Source organism: Cynocephalus volans, chromosome 1 (genome assembly GCF_027409185.1).
Source record: "Cynocephalus volans isolate mCynVol1 chromosome 1, mCynVol1.pri, whole genome shotgun sequence".
In the NCBI taxonomy this organism is placed as follows: Eukaryota; Metazoa; Chordata; class Mammalia; order Dermoptera; family Cynocephalidae; genus Cynocephalus; species Cynocephalus volans.
This window is the reverse complement of record NC_084460.1, coordinates 186,734,808-186,752,080: the sequence shown is the minus strand read 5'-3', so window position 1 is coordinate 186,752,080 and position 17,273 is coordinate 186,734,808. Positions and strand designations below refer to the sequence as shown.

Below are 17,273 nucleotides of genomic sequence, written 5' to 3'. Positions count from 1 at the left end.
AAGATTATAGATTTCTTTGAACCAATTTCATGGATATATGGCTTTAATATCTCTTGTGTCACATCTGCCTGAAGAATTTTTTTCATTTTAGGAGAAACAAGCATTGACAATTAGCCTTAAATTATACCAGTCAGCTTTCAGAATCTTCCACTTTTTTATCCAACTGTTTCTTCTACTGTTTCCTCAGCCAGTCGTTAATGCTGGTCCTTGTGTAGTCTCAGTTTGGCCAACCAATCCTCACGGGCACCCCTTAAATGCCTCTTACCTGGGTTTCTGACAGTCAGGAGTATTTCTAGACTTGGGTTTCCAGCCCAAAACACTGTAAAGTTAGAAAAACACTCTTTTTGGCCTTAGCAGACATCATAGAGGGCTGAGGGTTCTATTATCCCTGCTCTACTTACTAAATGCAAGATAAAGACCATTTTTGCTCAGGGGAAAATTATATTCTTTTTGCATTATTTTTCCTAAAGCACTGACTTTCTGACCCTTGTTTTATATGGAAAATACTGTGGGATAGAGCATCTTACATAATGGAGGGAGGGAAAATACATACCCCATAAAAAGTGGATGTCTGTGTTCAAATTTCTGTACCCATGGTATTCAACCTCTGGATAGAAACAGCTTTAGAAAGCTCAGAGTTCATTCTACTTTTATGTTTGCTTATAATTCTTAATAATCTAAATTTCATAGCACAATTTAATAATGCCTGGTCGATAAGTAGCTTGTGCTAGAGACCTAGATGGGCCACCTTTGAAAAGTTGTCTGTAGCTCTTATTCCCTAAAATGAGGGTTTTAAAAATAGACTTGGTCTTACACCTGTGATAAAAAGCAAGTGAATAACCAAATTAAAAGTCATTCAAGCTTCTTTAAGCCAGAGTCTCTGGTAGTCTCCCTGCAGACGCTCTTCTGTGCATTTGCCAAACCCACTGTTCCTTCTTTAATGTGCAATTTTTCAAATAGCCTCCATCACCTGTACTATGGGTGTCAGTCAGGAGGACACTTACTTTCAAGTAAATGTACTTGGCTTTTGTAAGCACTAAGCCTGGACATTATGTTTTCAAGTGCCTGCACTCAGCAGTATGTTGCAACATGAAGTCTCTTTCAAAGAGGTGCTATAGTGTAAGCTGGAAGTTTGGGCAGAGGGAGACAAGTGAGCAAGTTACGTTAGCCAGGAACTAGAGAAAGGTTCCTCTCATTTCTCATCACCTCGGACACCCCAGATCACACGGTGCAATCTCTGTAACCCGTCATCCCTAAAAACTCCGCCATGCCGTCTTCATTAATAGCCATCTAACATCGTGGCCCTGCTTTCAGGTACAATTCCTCCACTCATTAAGTCGGTTGTCCAAAGTGAGGAAGGGCTGACGACAAATGAAGGGCTCAAGATGCTGGTGACTATCTCCTGTATCCTGGTGGGGGTCTTCCTGCTGTTTGTTCTCCTGCTGGTCGTGCGGAGGAGGCGGCGGGAGCAGAGGCTGAAGAGGCTGAGAGGTGGGTCAAGGCTCTGGCCATGCACCCCCAGGTCCCCTGCCATTTGTGGCCATTGGGAGAGAGGTCAGGGGGACAACACACCCCAAAGGAGAATGACTTTTCCTTCTTTGAGCTATGTTCCCCAGCTGCTTGATTCTATGACTGGAGAGCTTTAGGGGGAAACAACAAAAATGTTCCTGTCTCAGTCAATCAGAAATTGAGTGAAAGCCAGCCTCTCACATGTCCCTAAATCCTAACTGTTGGTAGGCAAAGAAAATTAATTTCTCATGGGTTTTCAACCCCACTCTCTTTCGTTTTCATTGGTTCTAGCAAAGCCACCAATTATGGCTTTCTTTGAAAAGACCTATCAGATTTGCTATGGAAATGAGAGTTATTTTATTGCCTGGAAGCCGAAATTGAGGGCTTATGTTACTGGGAGAGCATTGTCAGACAGAAAACACACGCTTTCCCAAATTAGAAATTTGAGCTGAAGCCCAGTGTAAGAGTTTCACTCTAAGAAAAAAAATAACAGAAGATGGAGAAGGCCAGATGAGATCCATTGTTAACAGACACCATTATTATAACGTCTGACTCTGTATAGCTCTGTGTGATGAGTCTATTCTCAGCTCTGGCCAACAACCCTTACTCTCGTTTGCCCTGCAATGTGAGGACAAGGAGTTCTCTCAAATGCAAAACTCTGTGCAGGAGAAGTGCTCCCCAGCCCTTTGCCATTTACTGGCCAGGGTATTCAACCAAACCACCTCTTTTGTAAAGTGTGTATACAAGGTGTATGCATTTTAATATCAGTGCAGTGTGGGGTAATGCTGTGCAGCATCCTATATATTCTTTAAAGTTACATTCAGGGAACAAGTCTGAAAGCACTCCTCCTAAAGCACAGCTGTGATATTCCAAACTCACTGAGTTGTTTAGGAAACATTGACCTTTTACGTAAATCTTTTACCGTAATCCCATTAAAGCAGTGGAACGTGCTTACGTTTCTGCCTGTCTTCACTCCTCCACACATTCCTCTTTGTGGGACTCTTACACACCTTATTATCAATTGGCTTTCACTCTACCAACAAATTAAAATATCTGAAGTACATTGCACTCCATTTTTACATTATAATAGCCCTTCTATTTAAATCTCCTGCAGCCCAATATTTCAGATGAACCGTCAATCATATTGAAATGCTCTTTCTAAATCATGTTAGTCAGTTATCTTTTAATTTTGCACACATTACTTAAGTGAATACTATATCCTACACATTGTACTAGGTACTTGATACATAAAGATGAAAAGAAAGAACTTTCTGGGCTTCTTTAAAAATTGAAACATAATTGATTATGCACATCTATGAGGTACAGAGTCAAATATCAATACCTGTGTACAATACATGATGATTGAATCAGGATAATTAGCATATTTATCATTACGGGTTCAACATAGGAGGTAGACCCATAAGCATCTATCAGTAAAAGAACAAAAAATGTCACAAATGCTAAAGGAGGGCTTCCAGCAAACCCTACATAAGGGCAAAAGAGGGAGATATTAGTCCTGGCTGGGAGGAGAAGCGTGGCCACCCAAGAGCTGAGTACAGTAGTACTACAAGAATATAAGACGGCCCGATAAGTTGAGAATTTGTATAAAGTGGATCATGTTGGATTCTGTTCACAAGTGTTCATCGCTAAAATACCAAAATGAGGTTTTTATAACTCTATTTCGTGGATAGCAGAATCCAGTGGCTGAGACCTAGGGCAGTTGTTATTGAGGTACCAAGGTCTGACCTTGTTGTGGTGAGACAACTATGTTTAACTAGTTGCACTTAGAAGGCTATGAATCGTCCGTGTAACATTTCTTTAAAACAACTGTAAAAGTTTCTTATAAACGATTCTATTTAACCACAAGAATTTGGCAGCAAATGGGTTAAACATCTAGGCGATCCTTCCCCTCAGTGTACCCCTTCACCAAATTTGCTTTTTCTTTATTCTCTGGCTTCTGTTGCTTGCTCCTTCCTTCTTGGCTATTGTTTTATATTTCCTGTCCTACTCATAACACAAGCACCTCAACCTTGCTTTTCCTTGCCAAGAGCATGCACAGTTAAAGATGCTGCCGACTCTTACTAATACCTTTGGGTTAGACTGATGGAAGACCCATGCAAACTTCATTTTTATTCTTAATAGTTCCTTGAAATTTAGTTATTGCTTTGCAAGGGCCATGTCTAGAAAACATCCTGGGACTGGCATTTCGATTGTCAGCATCTCTACTTCTAGACACTGGTGTGTTTTATAGTTGGCTTGGTAAAGAAAGCAATACATCACATCAGTCTTTCATTCCCTAGAAATGGTTTTGTTTTCTTTGGGCAAGAGAAAAGCTAGAGCCAACACAAAGGTTTCTGTAGGAAAAAAATAAGTGCTGTGGCAAAGATGTGTTCATGAGAGATGCCAAGGAGCAAAGAATTCTAGAGAAGTAACCTGCCATCGTACAAAGGAATCTGCAGTCTTGCACTTTGTAGGCACTTCTTTGTAGGCACTTAGCAAAGCTTTCTTGAGTCAAAAATCTGAAAAGGGAACAGCAAGAATGCAAAGTATTGGGCACCCAGTTCCTTACCACTTCCTAATGCCAGTTTTAATGCTAACACACTGATATAAATTTAATTCAGCACACCATTGTGGGTCTTCCACGTGCTAAATGTAACACTTTTTAAAACCAGTGATCACATTTTCTTATTAACCATTTCTATCTGATCGCACAAATTTGGCAAGGTCCTGAAGAGAAAAAAGATTTCTAAGACCCCATCCCAGAATAACAGAAGGTGATGCTTTAGTGGCAATGGGTCAAGGCTTACAAGGCATATCTCTCTGTAGCTGTGGGAAGTGCTGCCATAAAAAGACAGAGTTAAGTGATTGGGGCTGTACAGGAGGAATCAGTGAAAGGCCAAGCCTTGCCCCAGAAAGACCTCTTTGTCTTTTAGCCCTGCAGGGCCTCTGAAGTGCTCATGAATGATATAAAATATTTCCAACCCACCCTCGGAGGACAACTGCAGTCATCGAGTTTAAAGTGATAGGTGACCATCTATTAAACATCCACACTTCATTAGTAGAATCACCCAATTACCACCTGACCCACATAAGGCACAGATTCTGTGCCTGTGTTAGAGTAAGTTGAAATATACTTACAGGTTCTAAAGAGAGAATTGCTTCATGCAATATTTTTATTGTCCAAAATAAAGACAACTTTTTTTAGTAATATGTCAATGTTGCCTGAGCAACCACCTATCAGAATCAAAAATGGAAATAAGAAAATTTCAATTATAGAAAATATTGCGGGGGTTCCTAATGGATGTTTTTAGAGTTATTATGTAAGATAAAATTCATTTTGACCTTGTTTGATTGCTGGCACTACTAAAATATTTATAGGCAAAATATTTTTTACTGTATAGGCAAGCAACCTAGTTAGATGACTACAATATAATGTTCTTTTATGTAAAAATATTTTTTAAAAAGTAAAGGAATTGGGACTCAAAAAGTTGAGCCAACCTATATTCTTTTTTCTTGAGTACTTTACTAATTTTAGAGCATAGCAGCCTCCTAAAGTCTAAATTGTCTGCAAGTGCTTCACTTTTTTAAAATCTATAACCTTATCCAGGAGTTCAGAAGCCACATTTGCTTTTAATAATGCCCTGGTTTTCCCCCAACTTCTAGATCCTTTGAAGTGCACAGTTACAGAGTCACTAGCTGGACTGAAGATCCTAGCAACCCCAACTTTATAAAAATTTGATTCCCATGTCAAGTAATCAACCCCAATATTACTAAAAGCTTCCTCCTTTAGTATGAGTTTGCCCAAGAGGATGCAAGCTTGTGTTGGCACCAATCAGTATGAGTCAACTGGCGGTGTCAAGCCAAAAAATTCCAAGACTTCAAATAAGCTTAAGATAAAAAAATCGGTGGATGATGAAAATTTGACCATGCTTCTGTGCCAAAATGCCTCACTTTCTTCACATGAACGGATATGTATTTATTATTTTAAACAAGCTTTCAAATGGATTAATAGCATGAAACTGATCAATTGCAGAAGCCCCTTCCGGGAGAGAATGCAGGTTCAGGGTTCCACGTGGGCGCCTTGTAAGGGATGCTGAAAGGCGTCTGAACTTTGTTCTGCAAATGAGCTGAAAGATCTCCTCATTTGAAAATCCAGAAAGCAATTTGAACTTTTCTAATATAAAGGAGGACTGTGCTTCTAGGAGCCCAGTGACCCTTGGACTTCAGGTGCACTTAAGGTGAATAAAGACTGCCCAGTGCCAATGCATAGAGCCCCTATACACGTGGGGGTCCCACGTTGCTCGTTAGTGAAGAAACAGGAAGTGCGCCCCCTAGAGACTTCGCTGCGGAGCTGATAAATGCTCAACTTGGGGCTGAGATAAGCCGTGCTCTGAAACACTTTAGTCCTCTGCTTTGTGTTTTCTTCCTTTCTTTTTCTTTCCTTTCCCTTTTTCTTTCTCTCTCTCTCCTTTCTTTCTTTCTGCTTTCGTTTCTTAATAAAATTATCCTTTCACAACTCCAAACTTGTTATGACAGAACTGAGTAGAAAAAGTTCTGTATCTGGGAGAAAAGGAACACTGGGCTGCTGGCAAGTTGGGGACAGCCAGTGGAGCTGGGGACAGGAGCGGGCAGTCAGGAGGGAACCATGGGCAGCAGCCCTGGCCGTGGAACTTGGCCTTGCCTGGGGGGTCTATTTTGTCCATGTTTGTACAGTTTGCAGTTTTCTCAGACAACAAGTACAGCTTTCTTTTTCGGATTTTTTTTTTTTTTTTTTTTTTTTTTTTGGCCACAGTTTTCAAATTAGCTTTCATCTCAGCATGCCGATGATTGGAAGTCCTATTTGGGATCTTGTAAAAACTTAATGCAGGTTTACAGTCCTTACAAGAATAGCTGCTTTATGAGATCCATTTCAATTCCATACAATAGTCAGGACTGTTGAAGGTGAGCCAACAAATGAAGATTCTGATGGATGGTAAAGCAAGGTCAAGTCTGCTACCCCAAATTGTTTCTTGTGTATGTGTGGCTGTGTGCAAGTGGCTGCCCAATATCTTATTGACTTCAAACATTTTCCATTTTACTTAACTAGGATTCAAACACGAAACTCTAGTCATGTGGCTCTGAATGAGATGAGCCTTTTTTAAAGAAACATTTGGGTTGCAAAATACGAGGCACCTCAGGCTCTCAGGATTTGCACAGCTGCGGTGCTTGGGGACCGGTGTATGCCCTTCCCTGCCATGATGCATCATGTGCTGCCTCGTTGATGGTTACCTTCTTGCCATGTGCAAATCAAAATAAAAGCAACAATTCACAAAAGAACACGGGAACTGGGCAAGGCCTATCTGTGATACTCCTAGTTCACCTGCAGTGCCCCTTTCCAAGATTTGATTGAACCATGTATGTATTAATCAACAGAGTACTAACAGTTTCCACTTTTCCGCTCCTCTTCCTTCTCCATAACACTTTACTATACATTATCTTGTTTTAGTCTCTTAATAGCTATGCAAATAGGCCCAGTATAAATTTGGCATTATTATGCTCCATTTTGCTGACATGAAAACTGAAGGTCAGAAAGGCAAGGGAGCTAGAGAACCTGTCCAAAGTCACGTGCCACTGAGGCAGACCTAGAAGGAAGCTCAGGTCACTGTCCCTACTCCAGTCCTCTTTTCATGAAACTTCTCTAGACTTTGTAATATCTAAGTAAGAAATAGGCTGTCCCATCAATATTATAAGCTTTAAAAGGTTTATCAGTGAAGCATGGAATCAGGTATATTAATCAGATGCAATTGTTACTTTACAATTTTATGTTTGCCCATAAAAAATACTTGGTTTATTCATCTTTTATCTCCATGTTCACTACTCCTCAGCCTTCCCCTAATTATATTAAAAAATATATGCCTTCCAGCTTGCATATCTTCAACCTACCGTCCTCTCTAATCTTTTCACCACTAAATACCTGAAAGAGTTTTCCTCTGCTCCCAGCTACACTATCTCTCACCCACTCCCTACCCTCACATTCCCACCTCCACACCCCCCACTCAAATGAAACTGCTCTCCTGGATGCAGATGTCCCATTACCTGCCAATGACCAAATTCCCTTTTCAGCCATCATTTTCTAGCCCTCATTGCAGCATTCAGAAGGTTAGCAAATGTTGTCTCTTGAAACTTCTTTCTTCTGTGTTTCATTATCAGTAGACTATCTTGGGGGTATTTCTCCATCATTTCTCAACCTCACAGATTAAGGGAGGAGCTCAGAGCCAAGGATACGTATGCAGGAGTAGCAAGGGGCTTTAGGAAAGATGTCACAAAGTCTAAATCTCAGATTGACCTGAAGTTTGAAAACATGTGACAGGCAATGCAAAGGGCTGTTGAACCATGTGTGGGCAAGAAGAGCAAGCTTTGGACAGTGTTCTCGTGTTAGCAGATGGCAGATAGAAAGGAGAGCGAGCCCGTGGCACACTTGGTAGAGTGCTGCGCTGGCAGCGCGGCGACGCTCCCGCCGCGGGTTCGGATCCTATATAGGACTGACCGGTGTACTCACTGGCTGAGTGCCGGTCACGAAAAAACGACAAAAAAAAAAAAAAAAAAAAAAAGAAAGGAGAGCGATGGGCATCTGCTTTGCTCTGATGCACGCCGGGAGGAGTGCTATTCAAACCAAAAAGGAAGGGAGGGAAAAAGAGAGAGAAAGAAAGACATTATCCTATGTTGAGTGAAGTAAATCAGACACAAAAACTTAATACCTCATGTTCTCACTCATATGTGGGAGTGAAAAGAGTGGAGCTTATAATAGTCACAGGCAGAACTGCGGTTACTAGAGGCTGGGGAAAGAGCAGGGGAGGGGGATAGGAATAGCTGGGTTAACAAATACAAGATCACAGCTAGATAGGACAAATGAGTTCTCGTGGTCTACACTAGTGCTAGGAGTCTATAATTAACTATAATGTATTGTGTGTTCTCAAATGGCTAGAAAAGATGAGCTCAAATGTTCTCATCACAAAGAAACAATAAATTTTTGCCAGGATGGATATGCTAATTACCTTGATTGATCATCATGTTGTATACATGTATTGAAATATAACTCTGTACCCCATAAATACAATTACTACATGTTAATTTTAGAAAGTTAAAATTTAAATTTTAAAAAAAGGAAAGACCTAATCTAAAGCTGGGCTTAGTCTCATCTTTTCAAGAAAGACGCAATAAAAGATGTTACTGATGATGAAAAAAAGAAAGAAAAGAAAAGAAATAGAGGAAAGTGATGGAAGCTTGTGTGTGAGGGAGATGTAAAATGCAGAATGCTTCAGAAAATAATCAGAGTTCCGATTAGTTTAAAATTACTATGTGCTAGCCATCATGGGGTTGGGGGGAGAGATAGCTTTTTGTGAACAATATTGACCAAAAACTATTACACAACTTCCAAATAGTAAACAGCATAATGTAGACATCAATAAATACTATGATACCCCCCCTTACTGGAAAGATTAGAAAAGGTGTCAGGCAGATCCAGTCCCAAGACCCTAAAGGATAACATCTTAGGGTCCTTAACAAAATCTTTCCAGACATAATACCAAAACCTTTGTGAATAATCTTTGAACAATCAAAGGCAAATTAGAGGTATTAGGAAATGATTATACTTTGTAGCCAATTTCAAAAACAACAGATTCTAAACATTATAGATTGAAATAAATTAGTTTAGATTATAGAAAAGATGGTTTGTAAGCAACCAGGAAATCACAGGGCCTACCAGAGGCCTAGACGAACCCCGGTTCTGTCTTGACAGGGCTGATTGGTAAGAGATCACCTGGCTAGAGCTGCAAACGTTGGCAGGCTGGTCCCACACATGCAGGTGGGAAGGCTAATGTGTTAAAGGGAAGAATCCAAATGTTCGGAGATGTTGGAAGGCTGGAACCAAGAAGATGAAATGTAATAGGGATAATTGTAAAGCCTTCGCTACAGATTGTAAAAACCCATTTGCTACACCTACGAGGAGCACTGTGCTCTCACTGGTGTGCTAGAAGAAGATTGTCAAAAATCACCAGTGTCTGTGCTTGGACCCATTTAATAAAGGACAATAGAAATCAGAGGTCTTTCATAGAAGGGAGTCCCGAGTAGGGAATTACCTAGAAGTTATGCCTTATGAGGAGTGGTTAAGAAAGTTAGAGAATTTAACCTGGAAAAGAGAAAGCTAAAGCCGAGCAAGGGAAATGACAGCTATGTGAAAATATTTGAACAGCTTGTAAATGGTTCCAGAAAGTGTCATCATTATATGCACGTAGAAATGACATCACAGGATTTTGACGCAAGAGAAGGAAGAGGTTTCTCACAATTAAAAGCATTTCCAGGACATCTTTGTCTAGCTTCACTGTCTACCGGGGAGGACTGTGCCCAGAGGCAGAGACGAAGGAGCCAAGAGAGACGACGTGAAAACACGTGGTCACGCTGTGAGCCAGATGTATGTGCAAAGGTCCGTGGAAGCCCGAGAGCCAAAGAACCCACCTGGCCTGCTGGGCCAGGAGGGTGCACAGAGCTGGTTGCACCTGCATGGGGTGGTGAGGACCACAGAGGGCCTTGCAGGAGCAAAGTCAGGAGGGTCTCTGTAGAAAGTGGCATGTGTAGGAAATTCAGAGAGAGGATTGGAGGCCAGGTGAGAAGCACCAGGGCTGGAAACCCAGCCTGGACCAGCACAGAATGCTCGTCCTCTGTGCCAAGGAGTGCTGCTGCAGCGAGGCCCCTCTGGAAGTTTGAAATGCAGGTGTGACATAGCAAGGTGTGTTTCAGATCTGCTGCCCTTCCTATGTGTGGGTGTCACTCAGAGAGCCTCAAGACTGGAGTCAGAGAGACCACAGAGGAGGAGGTTGACTCGCAAATGAGATCTAAGCTTAGGAGAGAGAAAGCAAGCCAAGGTCCCAAAGGCCGTGTGGCAAAGAAGGAGCAGCAGGCGTGGAAGGCAGGCTGGTACAGAAGAGAGTGGTGGGAAACCTGGTGATTTCAGTGACTGGCAGTGATTTCAGACACTGGCCATGCGTTCCCACACAGTTGCAGCAAAGGACTGGACGTATCTGGGCCCTGATTTCTCATTTCTGAAATGGGCATACGAATTTCCTAGCAGAGACTGACGTTAAAGGGACGTGAGCTAGCAATCCTACAGGAACCAGCACAATCCATATTCCTGGGGCGTGCTCAGCTGGAAACTCCAGCTTCTCAGCCTTTCAGAGGTGATGTCATAGAAGAAGTGAATTTCCATGAATAAATTTGTTCTCAAAATTTCAGAAGAAATCGGAGGACATAGTAGCTAAGACAGAAAGCGATAAGCATAGGTTAGGGTTGACAGACATGGCTTTGAGCAGCTGAGTCTGTGGAGCAGATTAGCTTCAAGGAAGTTCCTGCTAATTACAGGCAAAGGATGTTCGCAGTTAGACGTGTCAGTATTTGTGAAGAGCTCTGTTCTCACTTGTTGGATTCTGGAATTCCTTAGAACCTTGATATGAAAAGATCACAGGAGAGAAAATCCTGAAGACTGGCCAAAAATAGAAAAAGAAGGATTATTATGGGTAGAGTGAGGAAAGGAGTCAATTCTGAAGACATGTGAGTCTGAGCTACCCTCAAAGTATGAACCAAAGTAAAGTGTTTACTCCTTGGAATTTTTTTCCTCTTTTTTAGAATATTGTACTAGCCCCTCTTTGGTTGTTACATGGAGCTAATTAAGCCCAAGCTTCTGGCATTTAACATATATGTTTACTTTGTGAATGCTAAATCATTCCAGAAAAGAAGAAATGTATTATATTTACTTTGTCTTTGCATATAAATATAAAGACATGAACTGGGAAATTAAATGCTGGTTTGCTTTCTTTGCTTTGCCCTGTGGGTGGGTTAGATGAGACATGTTTCATTTCCCAGACCAAACCCATCTGTGCACAAAATTGGAGCCCATCTGGCGGTTGCTTACGGGAACCGGCAAGGCTGACTTGCAGAACTGAGTTGTGGTTCGCAGGGGTGCCAGCCTACGTGTAGTTATTCTGTGACCGTCCGTGCCCCTCACTAATAGCATGCTGCTCCCCGACATGAAACTGATTACATTCACACATTAGCCCCAAAAGAATGAGATGAAAATACTCCAACATATGAATTTCTTCACTATAAAGCCAGTTACTCAATCAGCTGAGTCCATTTCCAGAAAGTTCTGTCCATAAAACAATACATTTAACATCAAGTCTTTTAGAGAGCAACAAAAAAAAACAAAAAACAAAAAAAAGAAGGCTTTTGTGCTTTAAGAAAGGAAACGTAAGGAAACATTCATTTTTGCCAGGACAAAATGTATAAAAGGAATAAATTATATTTTAAGGGAAATGAGGATTTCAAAACAATACCATCTATAAAGGACATTTTATTCTACATCATTTTTAGGCAGGATTTCTTATATCAGGAGTGGTAACCAGGTCTTGGTAAACAGTATCCTTAGGAAAAAAATAAATAAGTAAAAGTATTATTTCTAAGTTTGAAATAAACATCTAGGTTTCCAAAAACAGAGATACACCATTTATACAATTCTTTGACCAACCTGAGGGATGCAGAGCTCTGTAATAATGTCATTTTTAAGTGATCTACAGTGTCATAAACTTTCTAATTATGATATGTTTGTAACAAAGAGAGTGGGTTTGTACATCATAAATGACTTACTTTTAAAATGTTAATTTACTGAAAATAAAATTGGGTTTTACAGAAGTGACAAATAAATAGGTTGTAATAAAACCTTTAATAGATATCTGAGAATTTTATAGCCACAGGATAGTTATGCTATCTTTTTGCAATTAAAAAGAAAAAGATATAAAAGGGTCCCATGTAGAAGAAATAAGGAATACATAAAACTTTAGGTCATTTGTAGTGATCTGGCTATACAATTACATTTAAAAATGGCTGTTGTCATCTGACTGTAGAATATTTTCATAAATGCCTAAGTGAATATTAATTATTTGTCATTTACTAATATTAACTTTCTTTCCTCAGATGCAAAGAGTTTAGCTGAAATGCTCATGAGGTAAGAACAAGACCTAGCACTTCAGATATCATGTTTAAAGAACAGTTTCCAACTTGCCTTAATTATTATTTTTTTTAATGATGACCGTCTATAATCAATAATGCATTTTCTTTTCAACGTATGATTTCCATTTACATTCCAAAGTATCCATATAGTGCCTACTTGGCTATGTAGGTACCAAATAATATATTTTTGTACATGCCATAAGTCATCGTCTTGTTGGCTGGATTCAACCAATAGAATGTTTCCCATTAACCTGGGAACAAAGAGGCACATTACAAGTAAGTAGCTTTAGTTTTCCTTCCACCCAAATATGCTACCTTTGAGGGCAAGCCAAGTTCAAAGAAAACCACAGAAAGAAATGCATTGTGCTCTTCAAAGGCGATGGGCTGATGCATGGCTCCTCCAGCACCCCTCCCCAGAAGCACTCTCTAATTCCCACTGCCATTGTCTATTCGCTGACAGTCCTAGAAGACAAAGCCTGGACACTTCATGACCATGTTAGGAGTACCCACCACCGTGGTTGCCCCATTCGTCATTGCAGATGGACAAATAGCAGTTACTGAATAAAAGGAAGAGAATGTTCACAACTGTGGAAGACAAAAGTGCAGCCTTCACAGCTTTACTTTTAAATGTCCACAGGGCTTGTGATAGGCAGAGATATGAAGAGAAGAACATATTCCTTCCACGTCCCCAAGCTCTATTTTCCACCCAGTTCTCCTCCATCAAACATCGAGTTTCCTTAGCTGTCCAAACTCCTTATTCTATAACCTAGAACACTCTGATATTAAGTATTACGGTTATGGATTAATTAACTGACATGTTTCCTCACCCCAATATTTGCATTTTAAGTCTTTTATATTGTAATGATCGAATGAAAAGGGAAAATCAGAGTCTAGAAAATAATTAAGGAAGATGTCAGGGACCGTGACGGTGAACTTGATGTTGCTGTTTTAGGATTAGTGTGGGAGAGAGAGGATGGGGCACAGGATCTCTTCCTACTCCCATCCCCACTGCAGTTGGCTTTCACTTCTTTCTCCATCTGTACATATAAAGTTAGTTCTTTTTTGTTGTTTGCAAAGAGCCCATGCCCCATATCACCAGCATCTTTGAAGACTGAAGGCAGAGGTCAAATATCATTGGCACATAGATCACATGTCCTAGAGACATCTTTGTTTGGCCACATTGTGTTTTAAAACAATGTGAATCTTAAGTAAAACCATGATGTGGAGGAATCAAGGACATCTCTGAAATATTTGGTGTAAGTAATTAGATGAATGTTGGTGTCATTTGCAAGATTAGGAAAATAGAGGCAGAGTATGAACTTTTTTTTTTTTTTGTAGAGCAGGGTCTGGACAGGTGTTAATGGGAATGAAAAGACCTCCTTTGGTCACCTTAAATTTGGGATTCTTTTTACGTATTCAGTGGAGGTGTCAAACAGACAACTGGTAACAGGAATCTGGAGCTCAGAGGAGAGGCCAACAGATACAAATGTCCTGTAAAATATGTCTTTCATGATGGGTATCTAATCATACTAGATCAAACTTACGAAAATATTATGAAAATCAGAATGAGATTCCTCGAGCGTATGCTCTTGGGAAAGACTGTATTTGTTTCCTAAGCAAGAATAAGGACATTTTTGCCATCACATGGAACATATCTAGACACATGCACTTGTGTTGAGTTGATCTGATAAAACATCTGGAAAACAAATAAACACACCAGATCACTCTATTTGTAATAACTGATCTACCTAATAAAATAAATTTTCTAATGTAGACTTTAAAAATATGTTAGTTGGTGACATTTAAAATGAGGAGATTTCACATAGAATTTGGCTTTCTGATGTTCCCTTGAAAATGCTCTGGCCACACTGGGCACAACCTAGGTGATGCTGGGTGTGAGTTTTGCTCACCACGGCAGCCCCTGACCCCACCCCACCCCAGTCCACTTCACTGATCTGCACCCCCAGCAGGGCTCCCACAGCCCCCCAGAGGGCTTCTGGGCGCTACCTCTCCTTGACTCTGCTTCCTCTCACCAGTTCCGGCCACCTGCTCCATTCACTCCCAAACCATAAGTTATGCCTCTGCTCAAAGGCTGTAAACTGTGGTTATGTTTTCTGCCATATTTGACGTTTGTTCAGTTAGGATGACTTGCTTTTGCTTCTCCTGATGTCCTAAAATGCATCCCTACCCTTCCTCATTAGCCCCCAAGCAAGACATTAGAAAGCACCCTCTTTATTAATAAGTCAATTACTGTGGTTGAAAGACAACCTATTGATAAGAGCAGGAATTAATCGTGGTCTTCTCAGTTGACATTGCCAACATGAAATTAGGAGCATTAAAACCAGTAATCACTACCACGTGTGATATTTAAAATGGTTTTCCTACAAAGGATGAAAATGATTGAAAAGAACAAATTTCCAAGCTCCTCGAATAGGTGGATTTGAATGGGATTAATTTCAAATTAAAAGCAATACTTCTAAACATGAAGGGTTGGTTCAATTTAAGTTTTGCAGGTTAAAGGGCCAAGCAACCAAAGGCCTGGTTTCCTACACAATCAATCTAGGACCAACCATATTTCGGATGTGGCCCAAGGAAGTCTAGGCAGGTCATGTCCATTGGCAGAGAAGGACACTGAATTGCCATCCCTGATCTGTGCTGCTGTTCTCTCTGGGAAAGCTGAGGATGTGGCAGGATAGTGCAGTGAGGAGGAGACAGAGCCCAACTCTGTGTTCTAAGCCTCACAGCCACTAGCCAGCTTCCTGATCTTAGGCAAGTCATTACACCATTCTGCACCCCACTTTCGTCTTCTTAAAAAACATAGATTCAGAATTGCTCCTAGATTTGTCATTCTGTGATCTGGGTGAATGTAATATTTATCTTCCAACATGTTGCACAAAGAATATCTGCATATTTCAGCAGGATTATCTGTCCCAGACTACAAAGGCAGATGGCACTGCAGGACAGACAGACAAGCTAGACAGTCGAAGGTCCACACTGCTGGGCTCCATTTCACCCAAGCACATCACCCCAGAGAAGAGAGACTCCATCCATCACCCCCAGATAGAAAGATTTTCCTTCCGTTTATAGAGACAAGAATATTAAAACAAGCAAACAGCCTTCTAAGAGGTGAGACTGGTTTACTGTAAGAAACTAAGCAACACATATTTAACATTCCAAAGATCTCGGTATTAGTAAAGGAGCTGGTTGTAAGCAGAGAAAACTCAGACTGAGAGTTTAAATTAGTTTATCTTTTTGATGTTCATTTTTTATTTACATAATAAAAAATACCCATCCGAGTGTTATAATGAGATATGCTCCTAACAGTCCTGCAGTTATTTTACTCTTAAACAATGCTGCATGTCCTATTTTGGGAGTGGGTGGGATGTGCAGACATCTTCATTAAGTTTTTCTTCCCACACAAACTTTAAGGAAATATTAAGACTTTGAAGAGTTGTAGTGACTGAAAGTAATTTATTGCCTGACCTGGGAAATACTGTGCCCTGTAAACCACCCTCAGCCCCTTCCTCAGTGTCAGTGTCATTTTATTCATACAACCAGATGGCAAATGCAAGGTCAAAGATTATATTTCAATAATAACTAATATATTCAGCATGATCCTATATCATATGAAAGATGCAATTTTGCTTCCACAATGAAAACATTCAGAATCTTTTTCCAGGTCGCAAGTAAGGTTTCTTCAAGTAACTTTTTTTTTTGGAAGGCTTGCTGCTACTCTAATGACCAATTATTATAATTTTTGAGGATCAGCCTTCCTATAACAATAGATTATCAAATGTGGCAGCAAAAATTAATATAATGAAGCAACTTAGTTGTAACCTAATAACCCTTTCAATGAGAAGGATATTATTGACCCAAAGCAAAGCCTTTGGGGCCATGTCACTTGGCTCACATCATACCCCTGAAATAACATGATTTATTTAATGAATATCTATCAAGCTCCTGTGTTGGCCACGTACTGTTCTAAGTTCAAGGGACATAGAGGGAACAGAACAGATGAAAATATCTCCCTTGTGGGGTGTATATTCCAGTGGGAGAGACAGATAATGAATAAGATGATTCAATTAAATATATGCCAGAGAGTAATAATGCCAAGGAGACAAAATTAAGTGGAGATGAGGAGAAGACTCACAAGGAGTTCCCATAGCAGGGTCAACCTGGCTCCATTGAAAGGAAGGTAACTGAGTCAGGCCTTGCAGGGGTGGGGCGGCGGAGAGTATGGTCTAAGCCAAGGGAGCAGCAAGTGCAATGGGAGGGAGGGACAATTAGCCCCTGAATCTCAAGGAGTGCTGGGCCATTCTCTTGCCTTCCCACTGCGGGCCCTGGCAGCACAGTCGTTCAAGGAGTAGAAAGAGTTTACCCCCAGCCTTGACTATCCTTGTTCATAAGGTTTAGTCATATTCTAGGTTTCTGTGCCCGTTGCAGTGGTTCACAGCACTTATAAGCTTGCTTCCTGTGTCAATCTGAGAGCAGACCTCTATTGTTGTTTAAGTAGAGCCTGTGCTTGGTGTCCACAGCTGTTCAGTAGAGCAGCCACTGGCCACCTCATAACCACTCATCATGAGCAGAAGGAACTAGCTCATGCTTCTATTTTTGGTACAAGGGCAAGCTCACGTCCCTAGTGAAGTTTAAACAGATCTCTTTGATATTCACAGAGGAACAGCTCCCCATATGTTGTTGTGGAAATATACCTTGTCTAAGCATGACAT

General features: G+C 40.7%; 1 protein-coding gene across 1 annotated transcript in view; it reads left to right on the top strand.

The window, feature by feature from the left end:
- The window catches only part of DSCAM (DS cell adhesion molecule), a 607,645-nt gene that overhangs the window by 557,575 nt on the left and 32,797 nt on the right, over positions 1-17,273 (top strand). The window contains exons 27-28 of the mRNA XM_063083118.1: positions 1,315-1,491; positions 12,511-12,541. Of these exons, the coding sequence (XP_062939188.1) occupies positions 1,315-1,491; positions 12,511-12,541 (208 nt within the window). The remainder of the gene's footprint in view (positions 1-1,314; positions 1,492-12,510; positions 12,542-17,273) is intronic.